The sequence below is a fragment of the Liolophura sinensis genome, chromosome 10 (assembly GCF_032854445.1).
Source record: "Liolophura sinensis isolate JHLJ2023 chromosome 10, CUHK_Ljap_v2, whole genome shotgun sequence".
Taxonomy (NCBI): domain Eukaryota; kingdom Metazoa; phylum Mollusca; class Polyplacophora; order Chitonida; family Chitonidae; genus Liolophura; species Liolophura sinensis.
In genome coordinates, this window is record NC_088304.1 from 24,967,164 (window position 1) to 24,984,357 (window position 17,194).

General features: G+C 38.2%; 2 protein-coding genes across 3 annotated transcripts in view; one reads left to right on the forward strand and one right to left on the reverse strand.

The window, feature by feature from the left end:
* Positions 1–1,877, reverse strand: part of LOC135476839 (protein phosphatase Slingshot homolog 1-like) — a 78,295-nt gene extending 76,418 nt beyond the window's left edge. For both annotated transcript variants that reach the window (XM_064756979.1, XM_064756976.1), the window contains exon 1: positions 1,697–1,877. In XM_064756979.1, coding sequence (XP_064613049.1) covers positions 1,697–1,759 — 63 coding nt within the window. In that variant the 5' untranslated portion in view covers positions 1,760–1,877. The remainder of the gene's footprint in view (positions 1–1,696) is intronic.
* Positions 1,878–1,956: 79 nt separating this feature from the next.
* Positions 1,957–17,194, forward strand: part of LOC135477019 (EF-hand calcium-binding domain-containing protein 5-like) — a 26,968-nt gene continuing 11,730 nt past the window's right edge. The window contains exons 1-12 of the mRNA XM_064757167.1: positions 1,957–2,070; positions 3,170–3,871; positions 4,989–5,145; positions 7,211–7,348; positions 7,842–7,997; positions 10,616–10,715; positions 11,646–11,731; positions 12,676–12,745; positions 14,529–14,761; positions 14,986–14,992; positions 15,089–15,285; positions 15,681–15,837. Coding sequence (XP_064613237.1) covers positions 3,261–3,871; positions 4,989–5,145; positions 7,211–7,348; positions 7,842–7,997; positions 10,616–10,715; positions 11,646–11,731; positions 12,676–12,745; positions 14,529–14,761; positions 14,986–14,992; positions 15,089–15,285; positions 15,681–15,837 — 1,912 coding nt within the window. The 5' untranslated portion in view covers positions 1,957–2,070; positions 3,170–3,260. The remainder of the gene's footprint in view (positions 2,071–3,169; positions 3,872–4,988; positions 5,146–7,210; positions 7,349–7,841; positions 7,998–10,615; positions 10,716–11,645; positions 11,732–12,675; positions 12,746–14,528; positions 14,762–14,985; positions 14,993–15,088; positions 15,286–15,680; positions 15,838–17,194) is intronic.

Sequence of the window (17,194 nt, forward strand, 5' to 3'; positions counted from 1 at the left end):
CAATTCAACTATTCGTTTTCAACTCGTCACTTTCAACTTACTTCATACTAACCATAGAATTACTCATCTTATTTGAGCCTAACGTGATAAAAGTTTAACGTTAAAAAATTAAAAGGGAGATAACTTGCCCTAACAAGGATGACACAATGCTGCACAGGTTATGTGCACCTTCTGAACAGGAGCCACTTTAAGGCATCTTGCCAAGATTTACCTGTATCCTTTGTATGATATCTGTGCTTGAATTTCTGTACTTCTAATAAATTTGGAAAGCACTTTAATTTAATCAGATATGTGCCCTAAAGCCATTAACATGTTTATATATATTATTTTTCCAAAGTAATCAATTGCAACAATTCTATTTATTTATTTATTTTTTTTTTCATCCTTTCACCAGTCTTACAATTGTATATACTGAAAAACTCTTTCCACGTTATTCTCATATACTTATAACTTGTACTTTTGTCAACCTCTGAAAGGACACCATGCTCATTTAGTACAACATTTTTAATATAGCATCTCATATCGTGCTCATATTCTGGTCACGCAACTTACAAGTACCTGCTTGGTGGTTGACTATATTATTATGAGCATTGGCAATGTTCAAGGGATCGTTTAAACAACCCAACCACTGCAGTTTAATTCAAGGTGGAAAGCTATTTTAGAAGATAAAAAAATGTACCTACATGTACATGATTTTAAAAGTTAAATTCCCAGAAAGGCTGGTATCTGTGCTACACCCTAAACATGGTCTACTCTTAAAATATGTCAGTCTATCTGAATTATGGACCACACAAGAGAAAGTTCTCTTCTATTATCACCATGATGCGGCTAAAAAAATTGACAGTGTGGCATGTTTAGCCATAATCATTCATTAATTCTCTTCTATTACCCACCCTTCTGAAAATATGAGCTTGATAATGAATGCTTACATGGGACAAGTGCCATTTCAACTGACATGTACATGTATTCCCACTGATATCACAACACTGACAATATCTTCTTTATAAAAAAAAAAAAATGGAATTTCTCATTTTACCCAAAATTTAACAGAATGTACATTGTGTCTCTGGTCTGGCAAGATACCAGATACCATTTATGAACTCTATGTGGAGACTAACAAAATTTAAGATATTATTCTAAAAATTTACCGCTGCATGTCTATTGTGCTTTTTCTGAGAACAAAAAATTTTGTCTTGTTACTACAGAACATTAAGAACACACTTGTGTCATTGTACTGAATTATTTAAAAAAATATGTGCTCTTTGAGGTTCTCATATAATGCAATAATATTTTCTTGAAAATCAGACAGTTGTAAAACTCAGACACTTCTCTACAAGGTCTAAGGAAATCTATCTTAGCTTGGAAGTAAAGAGAGCCCAGTCTGCCATGTTGAATGTATGTCCAGGAAAATGAATGAAATGTTCGTAAACCACTGATGTTTGCTTGTGTTTACTTAAGAGTGTGAAACTTCAGCAGAAAAATCAAATTTGGAGAGCTTATCGTGGTTGGATTGATGGATTGACCTCTCTCTGGGTGCCTCACTCAAGGCGGTAACATTTGTGGGGTAAAATGTAGCCTCCGCAGGGGGTGGCAAATACACAAGACTAAGGAGTTATCGCCTTCGTGTGAAATGAACAGTGAACACATCTGCTGGTGAAAGAAAACAAAACGAGAAATTGCGCCCAACTTGACTCACCGACTCGGCGTGTTCGGGGCTGTTGCTCGGACTTGGGGACCGTTGTACGGTCACCAGAGCCATCCTTCAAATCTCCCCTCACCCTCAGACACCCGACGGATGATCAATTTCTCTAGGAAAATCAGAATTCCACTTATATCGCCCGTGTGACATTCCCATCTCTCAAGCCCTCCCCTCCATGTTATGGTTCTAATGGCGCATGCGTTTTGACAAGGCGGAAATGAAAAAGGTTCGCAGGTGCACGTTGCGTCCTTAGCAACGGAAGTCAACGGGTAGCGCTTCAAAGCCATAGAAGGCAAGGCGAGAACAGTCATGTTGTTTGTGAGTGTATCACACCGTGTTTACAAATGACAACGTGCCCGACTAACTGTTAGGTGAGTTAAATTAGGTTTTCAACACCTGGATAGTTTGTTAGGCTTTTTCAGTGGAACACTATTTCACTTTTGCTGAAATTCTAACGCCCGCATGTTGTTGTTGTTCTCAAGTCTGATTTTGCATGCATCAGCGGCGGGTCACCACTTTTACAAATGGTCTAACTGCAGATATATTTCTTGATGCATGTTTTTAATTTTTCAAAAATGTTCTGACTTCACAATGAATATTAGAGAAGTGGCCCATTGACTAACAAAGGATAAACCTAGTCTTAACGAAAGCCCAAGAAAATTAACTTAACCAATAATTTCGGTGAATGGCCTCACGGTGGATATACATTTTTATGAACTACAAAAATAAGTTTTCGCTTTTGGATGTAATAACGTACATTAAAAATGCACAATTCCACATAATACCATTATCTATATTTGCATATTCGCTAGTCTGAGTACACTGACTATTACATGTACAATAGGTTGAGAAATATTTGGATATGCCCTTAATCTTGGCTGCCCAACCTTCAGTCAGAAACCCCACCATTAGTCTGAGACCCCACCATTCACGTCGATGAACATTGTGAATCAACTCTTCACGAATCTATAACTGGTCAATTCATTGCAGATCTTAACATCCCCCATTCTTGTTATCGCATACAATCTTGTAATGGTAATTAATTCATTCAAGTACCATTTTCTTAGGAGAAATCATCCTTATAACACTATACACCTAAAATCTCTTTGTATTTGTTATACATGAAATTGAAAGGTATGTGATTCTGTACTTCTGAGCCTTTTTATTTAACTACATAATTAAGATTTTACCATGGTAAGAAGAAAGGAAATTGGAAAACGTGACATAGCATACCTTTAAATATGGCAGAAAGAAAACTAATCTAAGCACATAGGAAGTATATTACAATTAATCTCTTTATATGAACTTCCAACCAAAGTATATTGTAGTTTGATTTCCCAAAGTAGTAGATGTTCATGTTTCACTCTCGCCAAACAAGATTTTTCAAAAAAAGTTTTAGTATAAATTGAACATACAGTGATGAATCAGGATAATTATTATTATTTTTTTTTTTTTTTTGTCTGTGGACAGGGTGACAGCTGGATGTACCTTCAGCTATTTGGACACTGGACATTAATGTGTAATACCACTTGCTAATCAGTCTGTGTGAATAGAAAAAACCATGGAGGCTGTATTGCCTAGTCCCCCACGCACAGCTCCTGGGACATCCGAGGCTCTGAAGAGGCTGACGATGGTACCCTCAGCCTCTCCTCTGTCTTCTGGCTCAGGGAGTAAAGTCGCGTCTCGGGAAAGCCGCACTACCGAGTCCCCGGGGCTAGCTAGTGTCAGAAGCGCCGGTCGTCGCTGGAGGCGTCTCCATGAACAGTGCATGATGGGAAAACTAATGGAAATGCGCCAACAGAAAAAAGAACATGACAAGCTAGACAAAGATAATGCCAGGAAAATGGCTCGCAAAATTCCAGTGGAAGTTTTGGCCAAGGAATGGTTGAAGGAAAATGAGGCTGACGTTGATGTCAGAGCTTATTTGGTAGACAAGGTGTTACCTACTCTGATCTTAGGCTGTGAAAAATTGCTTAATGAAGTGGATAAGAGAGGCCTTGCAGAGAAAGACGAAGTTGAACCAAACTTCAACCCCATTAACTTCTTGGCCAAGTATCTAATGAGAAACAATCCAACATACAGTAATTTCAGTGAGGCCTCTCCCTATGTGAGGGGCTTGAGAGAAGTGTCAGAGCAACTAAGGAAGGAATTGTTCAAGATGGAAGATAACAGGTGAGTCTGCTTGATTACAGTACAGGTAATAATTTGAACATTGCCAGAAGTAATTATCTTTAAAAATTAGCTTTATATACTGGAACGTGCTGGAAAAAATGTAGGTCTCAGTAACATTAGAAATATTTTATGATTCTTTGGTCAGATTTTGTTTTTACAATAACTAAAATACAGTCTATGTAACTACTTTAATATTTGCATGTTAGAGTGTTAATTAGTATTGTTAACATACATTATGCCTTAGGCCTATCATTATGTACTGGTAGACTGTCAATCTTGAATGTTACCTTCCTGTGTACTGCTGTACATGTAGCTGCACAATGCAGGAATTTGATTTGAAGTGCAAATAAGTTTTATTGACCAGTTACAAGGAAAACAGAATGTACATGTGCAAAGATGTTCAGTGATATAACTTGCAAGGAAAATAATATGGCTGGCAAAATGGGTCACTTTTATGACATAACGTGTAGGCCTCTAAACATTGATTAAATGAATAAGTCAGCCAAAAATAGTCAAAAAATATATTAGATTCCCACCGGCCTCTCTCACTGTTCTTGGCACCTTAGCACTTGTGGGGCCATTTGTGTTGTTTGTCATGACACAGAAATAAATAAATATATACATGACAGGCTCTCAGATACTTTCATTGGCCTAAATTAAAGCATTGAAGCCAGGATCCCAATTTTTTTTTTTAAACAAAATTATTGATCATATCGCTGACAAACAAGTGCCCAAAAGTTCGGAAGTGTCGTGTGTGTAGGCACAACATGCGTCCTTTCTGTTTTCTGCAGTGTACAACAAGCTACAATGGTGGTAGGAAACTGGGTAGGTCCCAGAGGAAACCCAAGTTGATAATCTGGGAGCATTTCTCACTGCAGTCAAAGTTTGAAATATTAATTTTGGGACATAAAACATTTTGACAACTTCATCAGTGTTGTTTTATTAACACAATTGTGTGATAATATTGACTTCCAATACCAAAAAGGAAGCATTCTGGAGTGAAATTGTGTGATTTATGTACATTATATATTGGAATTGTTTCAACTTTGTTTTCTTTTTTCTTGTTTATAAGATATTTTATTTAGGAATCCTAATGTATTTTTTTTTTTCATAACAGGCTCGCTCGTATCAAAGCTGATGTGAAAAGGCGACAAGAGGAGCGAGACAAACTGGAGAAGATGAAGCAGGCCGAGCGTGTGCGTCGCATGAACATCTTCATGAGCCAGTTTGTGGACTGGACAGATAGTATTGATGGACGGCTGGAACTTACACTGGTATAACCACACCTTAATTGTCCCGTCACTGTGTGTTGTCATGTGCATGTGTTATTTTAAAGGTGGCGAAAACATAAAAATGACATAAAGTTCAGATGAAAGAGTGTGAAAAGTTATTCCTAAATATGGTCTTCAACATTTTTTCCGATATTTCCTTAAAGAGAAAAAGGCATTTGAAAACAATTTTTTTATGGTGGATATTTGGGACTACCTCTTGATATTTATAGCCTTTGTTTAATAATGTCATAAATCAGGAGGTAAGACATGTTAAATAAATATTTTTGCACTAGAATTTGTTCTTTTCAGCTAACAAATGTATTAAACCTCAATTTGGATCATATTTATATTTTTAATATGTTCCTAAATATTATCATAATTTAGGTTAAATGCATATGTGTCGATATAAACAACAAATTTACATTCAAATAAATTTATTAGAATTTAGATTTATTATTTATTATGCAATAATGATAAATACCAAAAGTTGGTGCCAAATACCCATCATACAAAAATATTTTCAAAAACACTTTTCTTTTGAAAAAAAAATCCAAACAAATATTAAAGATCATATTTGCAAATAAGTTTTGACGCTCTTTCATCTGATTTTGGCATCATTTTTACTCCTTTAAAGTGTAATTGGTGAAATAAATCACTACACAACATTATGAAAACAGAGTAACATCCCTTTGTGACATGATGTCGTCGCTTTACAGCTTGGCAGGACCAGTGTGATAATTTTATCATGAGATGATATACAGAATACAGAAAACTAATTAAACTGGATTAGACTGATCTTCTGGATTATCTTATTGGCCAGGCTTGAGCTGGTATTTTGATTTAAACTCAACAGGCAAGTAGGCCTGCTTTGCCGTAAAGTGGCAGCATCAGTTTGCAATGGGACATTATTTTGTTGTTGTAATAGCGTAACTCAAAAACGGTGTGTCAAATGAGTAGCTGAATATGACTGTTAAGCACACAAAACACCTAGGCATGTATAGGTAGAGTACGTACGTACAGGTTTATCAAGGCAAATAATTAAAACAACATACCAACACATGTCAGATCAGGACGCACTGGTAACTTTGGATATTCTATGGTGGCCAGTTCTTACCATATTGTGGGCCTCATCAGAGTTTTGCTATTTAATACTCACTAATTGCTGGACAGGAAATTTCATTCAAAAGGCGTAAACGATTATCCATGACGATGTCACACATTGCCTTATTCTGGGATTTTCTAAGACTTGATCTTAGAAAAGTCTTCTGAGGTTGGTTTAGAAAGGAGCATGGTATCTTCCTAGAAAAGTGTCTCTTTCGTCATGAGCAGTAACATTTCATGACGTATTAATTTGCCTCTAAATGTGAATGCTTTCACTAAATGCACCATGAAACAAACTGTTTTCAAGAAAAAAAAGTACAGGTGTGTTGCCATGCTTTAATTGATACACACTGGATCAACTCAGGCACCGGCCCCGATAGCACAGTCGATAAAGTATCCGCTTTGGGAATGGGAGATCCAGGGTCAATCCTGGGTTAAGTCACACCTAAGACTTTAAAAGAGGAAGTTTAACTTCCTCGCTTGGCGTTCAACATGAAGGGGGTAGTGCAACGACTGGTTGACCCGTATCGGGCAGGGCGGCTTACTGGCCTTCTGTAAGTCTTCTCAGTGAAGCCGCTCTAGATAAAAGAGCGATGGAAACCCGACCTGCAACAAGGAGGCACATTACATGCACTCTAAGGATTCCTTCGTCATTATATGACTCAAAAATTGTTAAGTATGTCGTTAAATCCCAAGCACTCACTAACTCACTCAAACCAGAGTGGTAGATTCTGATGTTTTCAAGCCTTTTCCTCAGTTCTGAACCAACCGGTGAGGTCAAAATCTTGGTTGAATCTTAGCTCTGGCTGGCTTTACTCTGATAACATTACTTACAGATAAAGTACAGGACATTTGATGTACAAACTTTTTGGGAAAGTGAGCCCTGTTTACAAAATGGGTCATGCGAATCAACAAATTGATAATTAAAGCTGCCTTTATCAGTATGAATGTTTATCAATGATTGCAGGTACAAAGTGCATTGAGGTCATTCCAAGAGGTCATCTCCTCCTACCCTGAAGAGCTGAGGTCAGCTGCCCAGTTCAGCCAACCTCTGGAGAAAACAGATGAGACGGGCATCAAAGTTAACATCAAAGAGTTCTCAAAGGTAGACAACTCAATCAGCTGTAAAATTATTGTGTCGCAGGGGTTTGGCAAAGAGAGGGTGTTCATTTTTTCATGTTTTAACACCCAAGCTAAATGGCCTGGCTGTTCCCAGGATACGAGTGCATTGATGGCAATGCTTTCTATAGTTTATCATTGATTTGTATGACCACTGCATAATGAAACACAGCTAAGAGAAACTGTGTTGATCAAAGCAAGATGCCCAGTTTTATGAATACACACATGTTTACCTGTAATACACATGATGGTTTGTTCCCTTATTTTTCCATTTTTTTTCCGCTTGTCTATTACAGTGAATGCAGGAGAATTGTGGGATATTGCTACTCAAAAAGTGGTCATAGAAATGTACTAAAATAGAATAGTGAAGGAAATAGTCTTTAACATGGTAAGAAAAAAGTTCAAATAACTACATCAATCAGTGGATCTGGTACTGTACTTGAAATTGACAAAATTTTCTGAAATGTGCGTTTTTGCAGTACATGCAGCATTTCACAGCTGATATGCCAACAGACATATTTGATCAGTTTTTGAATCATCTGAGGCGCTGCGCGACAGCGTACAGGGATGCAGTGAATCAGGAAGAAAGGAGGATCATCCTCACCAACCTGTTCAACTCGTGTGATCACAGTGGGGTAAGATTCACTTTGCCTGTTTTGGGGGTCGTTTAGTTTCTGTATATGACATTTAATTTTCACTTTTTTAATTTAATTTTGAAGTTTAAAACTGTATGTATATCTGAAACCACACGGACAGTTTTGGGATTTTTCAAAACAAAATGAGACATTAAACTAGCGAGATTGTGACTGGCTCTTACAGTCACTGTAAGATGTTAAAGGGCTACACCAGTGTAAAGACAAGGCAAAATGATAAAGATTTATATCGTGTGCTTTTCTAAATTGTACAAAAATGTCAGTGTATTAACCTGTTATTGTATGTTTTGGAGGACAAGCATTTTCTGTCCTTTCCACTTTTGGTGCTAAGCCATGCATGAATAGTTGGCGTCACCCATAGCCAACATGTAGCCACAGATTTGTACTTTCAAAACACTGTCAGCGTCATTCCAGCATTGCCATACTCGACATCACAGCCTACTTCAGTGTCATATAAGAAATGCTATCATGTCACACCAGAAAAATTTCACGGAATCAGCTTTTGTTTTTGAGGATTCTTCAGTTATAGTGATTAAATGGTGTTATTCATCGTAAATCCTCTGGAACCATGGTGTTTGTTCCATGGGATATACATCATCATTTCAGTATTTCCACCCAATTTCCTTTCCACCCACTTCAGTATTTCCACCCAGTTTCCCTTCCACCCACTTCAGTATTTCCACCCAGTTTCCCTTCCACCCATTTCAGTATTTCCACCCAGTTTCCCTTTCACCCATTTCAGTATTCTACCCCATTTCCCTTCCACCCATTTCAGTATTTCCACCCACTTCAGTATTTCCACCCAGTTTCCCTTCCACCCATTTCAGTATTTCCACCCAGTTTCCCTTCCACCCGTTTCAGTATTCTACCCCATTTCCCTTCCACCCATTTCCGTATTTGCACCACTTCAGTATTTCCACCCAGTTTCCCTTCCACCCATGGACTGGAGCAGCACTATAACTCCGGCTCTTGCTGGCTTTCTGTCCAGTTGTATGTGGGATGGTATGTTAGCAACTTTCAGATGGTTGTGGTTTTCCTCCGGGCTCTGCACGGTTACCTCTCACCATAATGCTGGTTGCCGTGGTTTAGGCATTGCTAAGATAAGACCTCAATCTCGGTGCATGGTGGCTTTATTTGTTGCAAGCATTGTTGGTTAATTAAGTATTCAGGTGTGCTCAGTATTGTCTCCATATGTTACTTTTAGTAGGTTTGAAGTGAATAAATAAAATATACACATTAGTTCATGATTTAAACAAAAATTACTTTATTTGATCTAAAACCATTCGAAAAAATGCATTTTTAAAACAAATAAAGGACATGAAATGTAAGTTTTGGCGCTGAAACTAGCAATCTCCTAGTAGAATATCATCTTAGTTACCAAGCAAATCTTATAACATTTTTGCAAACTGACTGGAAAGCCCAGAATCAGAAAAAAGGAATCCACGTAACATTGCCATAGTGGAACTTTTAGGTTACTGAAATACATTAAGTTTTGATTTCTGTAGTTGAAACCTTGGACTCACAATGAGGTAAGATGATCTGTTTGCAATTATGTCATCTTGTGAGTTGTGAAGTGATCGACTTATAATGACATACCTTGTAATACAGCAGAAAAAAACTCCATGAGTTGGATGTTTAACTCTTGAGACAAGGATGCTGTAGGATGTATATATGATAAGATTATCCATATCTGTCAGTTTTACAAAGATCTGGACTGCTTCAGTGGCTGAATGGGTAGATCGTCCATCTCAAAGTTGGGAGACCCAGAATCAAACCTGGGTCACATCATGCTGAAGATTTAAAGAAAATGGTACTTGTTGCTGCCTCGCATGGCACTCAGCACTGAGAGATTGGAGCAAGGAAACAGGACTGGTTGCCCCTGTGTCAGTATAACGTGACTGTGTGGGGGTGTCAAGCTTGGTGTCTTTGGCATGATACTTCAGTGGCGGCATGGACCAGATACTTCCACAAGAAGACACATCATATGTACACACACCTAATGACTCCTTGCCATCATATCACTGAACAATTGTTAAGTATGACGTTAAACCCCATGCGTACATTCATGCATACAAAGGTCTGAAATGAAAGCCTCATTATCAGTAAAGCTACTAATAATTTCCATGAGTGAATACCTTTGGGCTGTACGCAAAAAAAACCCAAAAAACAATCAGGTTAATGTTTTTAAGTAATAAAAAGAAGTGTGTGTCAGAATTTGAAGTTTCAAATTGCAATAATTAGCTTTGATATTACAGATATTAAACATATAATTTTCATAAAACATAGTTGTTTAAATTAATTTTGTGCTTTATGTAAACTATCAGTTTAATGCCTTTGCAGTATGTATTACACTCAGAAAGACGTTAAAATACATACACACCTTAAAAACAAACATGTATGTAGTACAATTACAGTGTATCTATTTGAAAACTAGTTTGTAATAAAATGCATGCTGTACATGCAGTTGAGATGTAAAGTTGTTACGACCTAGGTAGGTTTGAGGCCACACATTTTGCAGCAAACACACGTCGCAGGTATAAAGCTCTAACATTAAGCGTTGACAGTGTACATTTTATTGACAGTTGCGCTTGTATTTGCAGATCGGGCTGTTGGACAGACATCGTGTCTTACAGCTGTTTGAACAGTTTTGGGACGGCGCGAGAGAGCCTCATAAAAACAAACTGCAGAATCCTCGTCGATGTGAGTCTTTTATATCAAAGCCCTATAGATATTCGCCGCACTTTTTGTTCTCGTTTTACTTTTGATTGTTCAAGTGGAAGGAGCTAGCTGTACTTGAGACAAACCATCAGGGTGTTTTCGGGAGAGGCAAGAAAAACTTCATAGCTATGTTGACCATGATTCTGTGGCATTTCTAGGTTGGCACTAGCAAATAGCATAACATATTGATGTTTGTTTTTTTATTGCATCTGTTTATTCGTTCGCAATTATAGCAAACATGAGGGAATAAGAAATGCATCTGAGTAGAAAACAATCAAATCTGACCTCATGCACTATTTACATTGCTCAAATATAGCAATCTGCATGTAGACAGACAATTTTTTTTCTCTCTGTTCCTCTCTCACATTTTCAATACTGCTGCAAATCAAGGCTCTGAAAACTTTCTCATCTAGTATTTTATGTATGTAATGAAAAGATTTTAAAGTTCTAAGTCTCAAAACATTTTTGTGCTTGATTTTATATTAAATCTTAATTTTATGTTTCAATTTGATATTTTATGCCATCACTATGGTTTACAGTATTTCTCATGTTAATATAACAGAAGAAATTTCCATGTTTGGATGAACTGACCGTATTAAACTAGTTTAGAGGAATGCTATGTCAGTCAAAATCAATGAGACTGTTTTTACTATTATTTAATCGGTTTTGTATACTGAGTTTGTGAAATGTGAGAGAGTTTTGCCCTTTAGTTCTGTATGCCATTTTTCTTCAAAATTTGAGAGCTACCTTGAAAAGAACTCCTTGAAAACTATTTCAAAATGTGTGTATGTTATGATATATCAATATAGATTTATCTTATAATTATTTTGGAGGAGCACATCAGTGTACACATCTGATGTTTGCCTGATTGTTAATGGCTTCTAATATTGACAGAGGTTGTGCTATTTGTAGGGCCTGTTGTGGAGGTTGAGGAAGCAGAGGAGGGATATTCCGAGGAGGAGTGTGATGATTCCATGGAGACACAGGAGAGTGATAAGGTGAGACGCAAGAACGATGTTTCGAATGCCAAATTTTAACACGAGGTCACAGTTCATGAACAAGATTTTCACTCCCGATTCTCCACACTGACCTTTATGCACCTACACAATTGTATCAGCTGATGTGAAAACCCTGCCCTAGGCTACACGCTGATGTGGATTCGAGTACAACCCTTACATCATACCCTTTGACAATGTCCCTTGAATTGACAAATGACACCCCTGTGGCGTCTCAGTGGTGAAGGTTGTTAGCACACCTTTCTTCCAATGTTCCCAAAAGTCAGCAAGTGTAGCGTTACTGCTATGGTTTGTGGATATGGTGTCTAATGCTACTAGTTCACCACTAGCACACTTGTAGCAGACTTCTAGCATTCCATTATTATTCCATCAGCTATTATCTGCCAGAGGTGTAGAGTTACTGCTATGGTCTGTGGATATGGTGTCTAATGCCACGAGTTCACCACTGGCACACTTGTAGCACACTTGTAGCATTCCATTATTATTCCATCAGCTATTATCTGCCAGAGGTGTAGAGTTACTGCTATGGTCTGTGGATATGGTGTCTAATGCCACTTGCTCCCCACTAGCACACATGTAGCACACTTGTAGCAGACTTCTAGCATTCCATTATTATTCCATCAGCTATTATCTGCCATAGGTGTAGAGTTACTACTATGGTCTGTGGATATGGTGTCTAATGTCGCTAGCTCACCACCAACACACTTGTAGCATTCCATTATTATTCCATCAGCTATTATCAAGATATAGGTACACTACCGACAAACTAGGCCAGTAGCTAACACACTGCCGTGATATCTGAGAAAACTTTTAGCCTGGCTTGTAGTGTATGTGTATTATTTAAACAGTGAAGGTAAATTCTACCTTGTAATCCTCACCAGCCTCATTTGTTGCTCCATTTTTTTCAATTTTCTCTGACTATGCAGATCAAAGAAGAAACAAAGAAAACAGCTGAGTCATCAACAGCTACCACACAAGCTCCCCTGGGGGATAATGGTAAGTCACCTTCTTTGCTTTCAATAAGTTTGTTTTCCATTTTTGTGATTATATTTGTGTTATGATCCGGTTGCATGAAATTCATCAGAGAAACAAATTCCAGCTGCAAATCAATGTGAAACAACGAGAAACTTATATATTTTACAGATTTGCTTCCATGACAGTATCTCAACATTGTATCAGTTTTATTTCAGTTTTGAGCATTGTTTGCAATGGTTAAAGTTGTTCACACACAGTATTTTCAGCCTAATAGTTTTTGTAGTTCAGTCCTATTCAAGTTATTAAAGGTTGTGTTTTGGCTGCTGTTAATTTGCTTGTTGTTGCCATGTTACCATATTTGGCTGCTGTTAATTTTCTTTTTGTTGCCATGGTTACCATAATTGGCTGTTGTTGAATGTTGTTGTTGCTGGTGTTGTTATGTCTTACTAACCCATGGTTGTTGTAGTTGCATCTCTGCCTGAAACTAAACAACAATCTGCTGATGAGGCAAAAGAGGATGCGGTTGCAGCAGAAAATCACTTTACTCCTCCTCAGCAAAATGATGAAATGGATGAAAAGCCAGAGGCAAAAGTTGAGACCGTTATAGGCTCGGACACTGACCAGATTGACCTGAAAGACAATGAAAACGATGCATCGCTGAAGTTACAAATGCACAGAAAAATGGAGTGACGGAGAAGGAGCTTGGTGAAAACAAAGAATCTGTAGTAGATAATGAGTCTGAAGATGAAACACCCAGTGTAGAGAATGAAGTTAGTAAAGACAAGGAGCCTGATGTAGTTGATGAAGAACCTATTCCAGCTGATAAAGAACCTTGTGAAGACAAAGAACCCGATTTAGTTGATAAGGATCATAGTGAAGATAAAAGATCCCAATTCAGATTCTAAGGAACCTAGTGAAGACAAGGAACCTATTTCAGGTGATAAAGAACCTAGCAAGAACAAAGAACCCTAGCAAGAACAAAGAACCTAATTTAAATAAGGAACCCAGTGAGAACAAAGAGTCTAAAGTTGACAATGACCCAGAAGCTGCTGAAGACAAAGATCCCACTACAGACACTAAAATAGAGACAGACCCTAGTGCTGATGACACAGATGTAGTTACTGAAGACTCGACTGTTGTTTCTAATGAGCTAATTGTTGGGTCTGGAGGAAGGGAGACAACCCTTACAGAGAATGTGGATGTCGCTGAAAACGCAGAAAGCGCTTGTGAGAGTAAGATTGAGAATTTATACATTTCATCCCAGAGTACAGCTCAGGACTCTTGAGTTGAACAGATGCCTTGTTTGCATTGTTATAGCATCTTGAGTGTTTTTTGGATATACTTTTTATGGAATTATTCCTCCCGTTTCTTTGTTTTGTATCTGTGTTGTGTAAAGATAAACAAATGTTCACTTCCTTTGTTTGATGTTTTAAATTAATTTATCTAGAGACAACTTATAATAATTTATGGAGTGATTAAAAAAATGATGTAAAAAATGCAAAATGTATTTTCATAAATTTAAAAAATCATACTCTTTCATGATTATACAGGTAAAATGTATAAATATTTTACACTACTAGTATATAAATTATGATTTGATTCTAGTGTACATGTGTTTTACCAAAACATCAAATCTTACTCTGGGCATTCTGGTTTCCTCCCCCCAATAAATTTGGTTGTCATCATATCAGGAGAAAATTCTTGAGCTTGATGCTCAACACCAAACAATCAATCAATCAGTCAGTCCACAAAGCATCTGAGGTTTAAGGATAGTTTGTAAATTTTGAAGGATTACCTGTTCCAGCAACAGAAGCTGTGGCACCACAAATGATGCAGAAAAGAAAGGCGAGTCTGTTTGACGCTACGGTCCACTCCAGCCATGCTCATGGGGCTCTGGCGGGGAGTGTACACGTTCCTGATTCCATCCCTGAGGCCGTTGAGGAGGGGGTAGATGAGGATGCCAAGCCATCTCAGTCAAACACAGGTGCTGGTAGTGTGTCATTTGCTGATGGAACGGTGTATGAACGAGAGAAACTGGTAAGTTTCTCACACTGTTCTCAAAAAATGGTTTCATTTATGACACGAATGATGAGCCGCAGATCCAATGACGGCAAGGTTAAAATATATTCAACCCTTCTAAAGATTCTGACTACACAAACTTCTTCAAACATGGTGCTTTTAAATAGAAATCAATTGCTTTTGCATTATATATATATGCAAATTATTATAAATAATGCAAATGTTGTGACAAAAATTTGCAGGTGATTGGTCAGAACTGGAATCACAAGTAGTTTGACATGATTTACTCTTTAGTAAATTTTCCATGAACCCAAGCTCAAAGTTTTGTTTGTCTTTGTCCTGCAGGCCTGAGCATCACATCCTGCAGCCAGTCACAGGCCTCTGCATTTGACGAGTGCTCCCTGAATGTTTCCCAGTTCGTCCAGCTGACCGAAACTTTCCTCAACGAGCGACCTCCGAAGGATCTCTTTGAGCTTCTCACTAAGTATCTGAAGGAGCAGTATATGGAAACAGAGGAGGAGAAACTGAAAAGACTTGTCAAGGTGGGTTGATGGCAGTTTTCAAAGTTTATTTAGCTTACCTTTGTGGCGTGTTATCATAGGTGGGATATGGGCAATGTACATAAACTCTATCCATTGAGCTACCTTGGATTTCTTGTAGTGGGGTTCATACAAAGCCTTGAAAACCTCAAAAATTAGGATTTCTTTTTGCTGGGCATGAAAAACCCTTGAAATTCAGACTACAGACCAGTCCTAATGTGACATTCTCTTGAGGAAAATTTTCCAAAATAGTTAAACCAAAGTTTTATGAAAACATGTCTCTGTTACCTTTCCTTGTCAAGTTTTGGTGTCTTCTGCGATTTGCTGTCTGATGAATGTCACCCTTATATACATATACCTTTTCATTTGTGTTTTATTTGACATTCTCCTCTGAACAGGCCCGCCAGGAAGCCATCTCTGCCAAGAGAAAGCTTATGATTAACGACCTGTTTGAGAAGTGGGACAATGATGGGTCAGGCTATCTGGACCAGGATGAGGTGGAGTCTGTCATGCTCCTGTACAAGGATGGTCAGGAGGCTGAGGCTATTCACATAGGTAAAGTCAGGCAGACATCAGGTGTAAACTCATCATTAAAAATTAGAGTGAGACTATCTAGACAAGGGCTCAGTTTCACAAAGATGTCGTACATGGACAATAATCGCACGCATAGGACAATGGTACGGTAATAGTAATGCACAAAATATCACACGACAAGTGTACAATAAAAAAATGTTGTACACCACTTTGTAAAATGTGAAAGTGGGCCCAGGATAAGATGGAGTCTATCATGCTCCTATCAGGAGAAAGTACGATCAGGAGACAGAGGCTATTCAAATAGGTAAAGTCAGGCAGACATTAGGTGTAATCTCATCATTACAAAGTAGGGTGAGGCCATCAGGACCAGGATGAGGTGGAGTCTGTCATGCTCCTGTACAAGGACGGTCAGGAGACAGAGGCTATTCACATAGGTAAAGTCAGGCAGACATTAGGTGTAATCTCATCATTACAAATTAGGGTGAGGCCATCAGGACCAGGATGAGGTGGAGTCTGTCATGCTTCTGTACAAGGACGGTCAGGAGACAGAGGCTATTCACATAGGTAAAAGTCAGGCAGACATTAGTTGTAAGCTAAGCATTACAAAGTAGGGTGAGGCCATCAGGACCAGGATGAGGTGGAGTCTGTCTTGCTATTGTACAAGGAAGGTCAGGAGACAGAGGCTATTTACATAGGTAAATTCAGGCAGACATTAGGTGTAAGCTAAGCATTACAAAGTAGGGTGAGGCTATCAGGACCAGGATGAGGTGGAGTCTGTCATGCTCCTGGACAAGTACGGTCAGGAGACAGAGGCTATTCACATAGGTAAAGTCAGGCAGACATTAGGTGTAATCTCATCATTACAAATTAGGGTGAGGCCATCAGGACCAGGATGAGGTGGAGTCTGTCATGCTTCTGTACAAGGAAGGTCAGGAGACAGAGGCTATTTACATAGGTGAAGTCAGGCAGACATTAGGTGTAAGCTATGCATAACAGAGTACTGTAGCGTGAGGCTCTCAGGACTAGGATGAGATAGAGTCAAGCTGACCTGTTCCTATTGGATCCATATGCTAATGTATTTCTAAAATCACTTGCTGTAGGAGGGTCATTTGTCCTACAAAGCTTTTCTTGGTTACCTCACAAATGTATAAGTTTAAGTGTAATGTTGAAGAATGCTTTGGATTGTCTGGCTGTTGAACTGTTGAGATACTCACAAATCTTATGAAGTGTTACTGGAAACCACTGGAATCTTTATTCCCTATATAACATCTGAATGTTTACAGACCTGCCACATGTTTTTGTAGCTTTGTCAACCTTTTGATTCATGAAAAGTAGAGATATATTTTGTTGATTTTCCACCTGCTTGTAGCCATTCAAA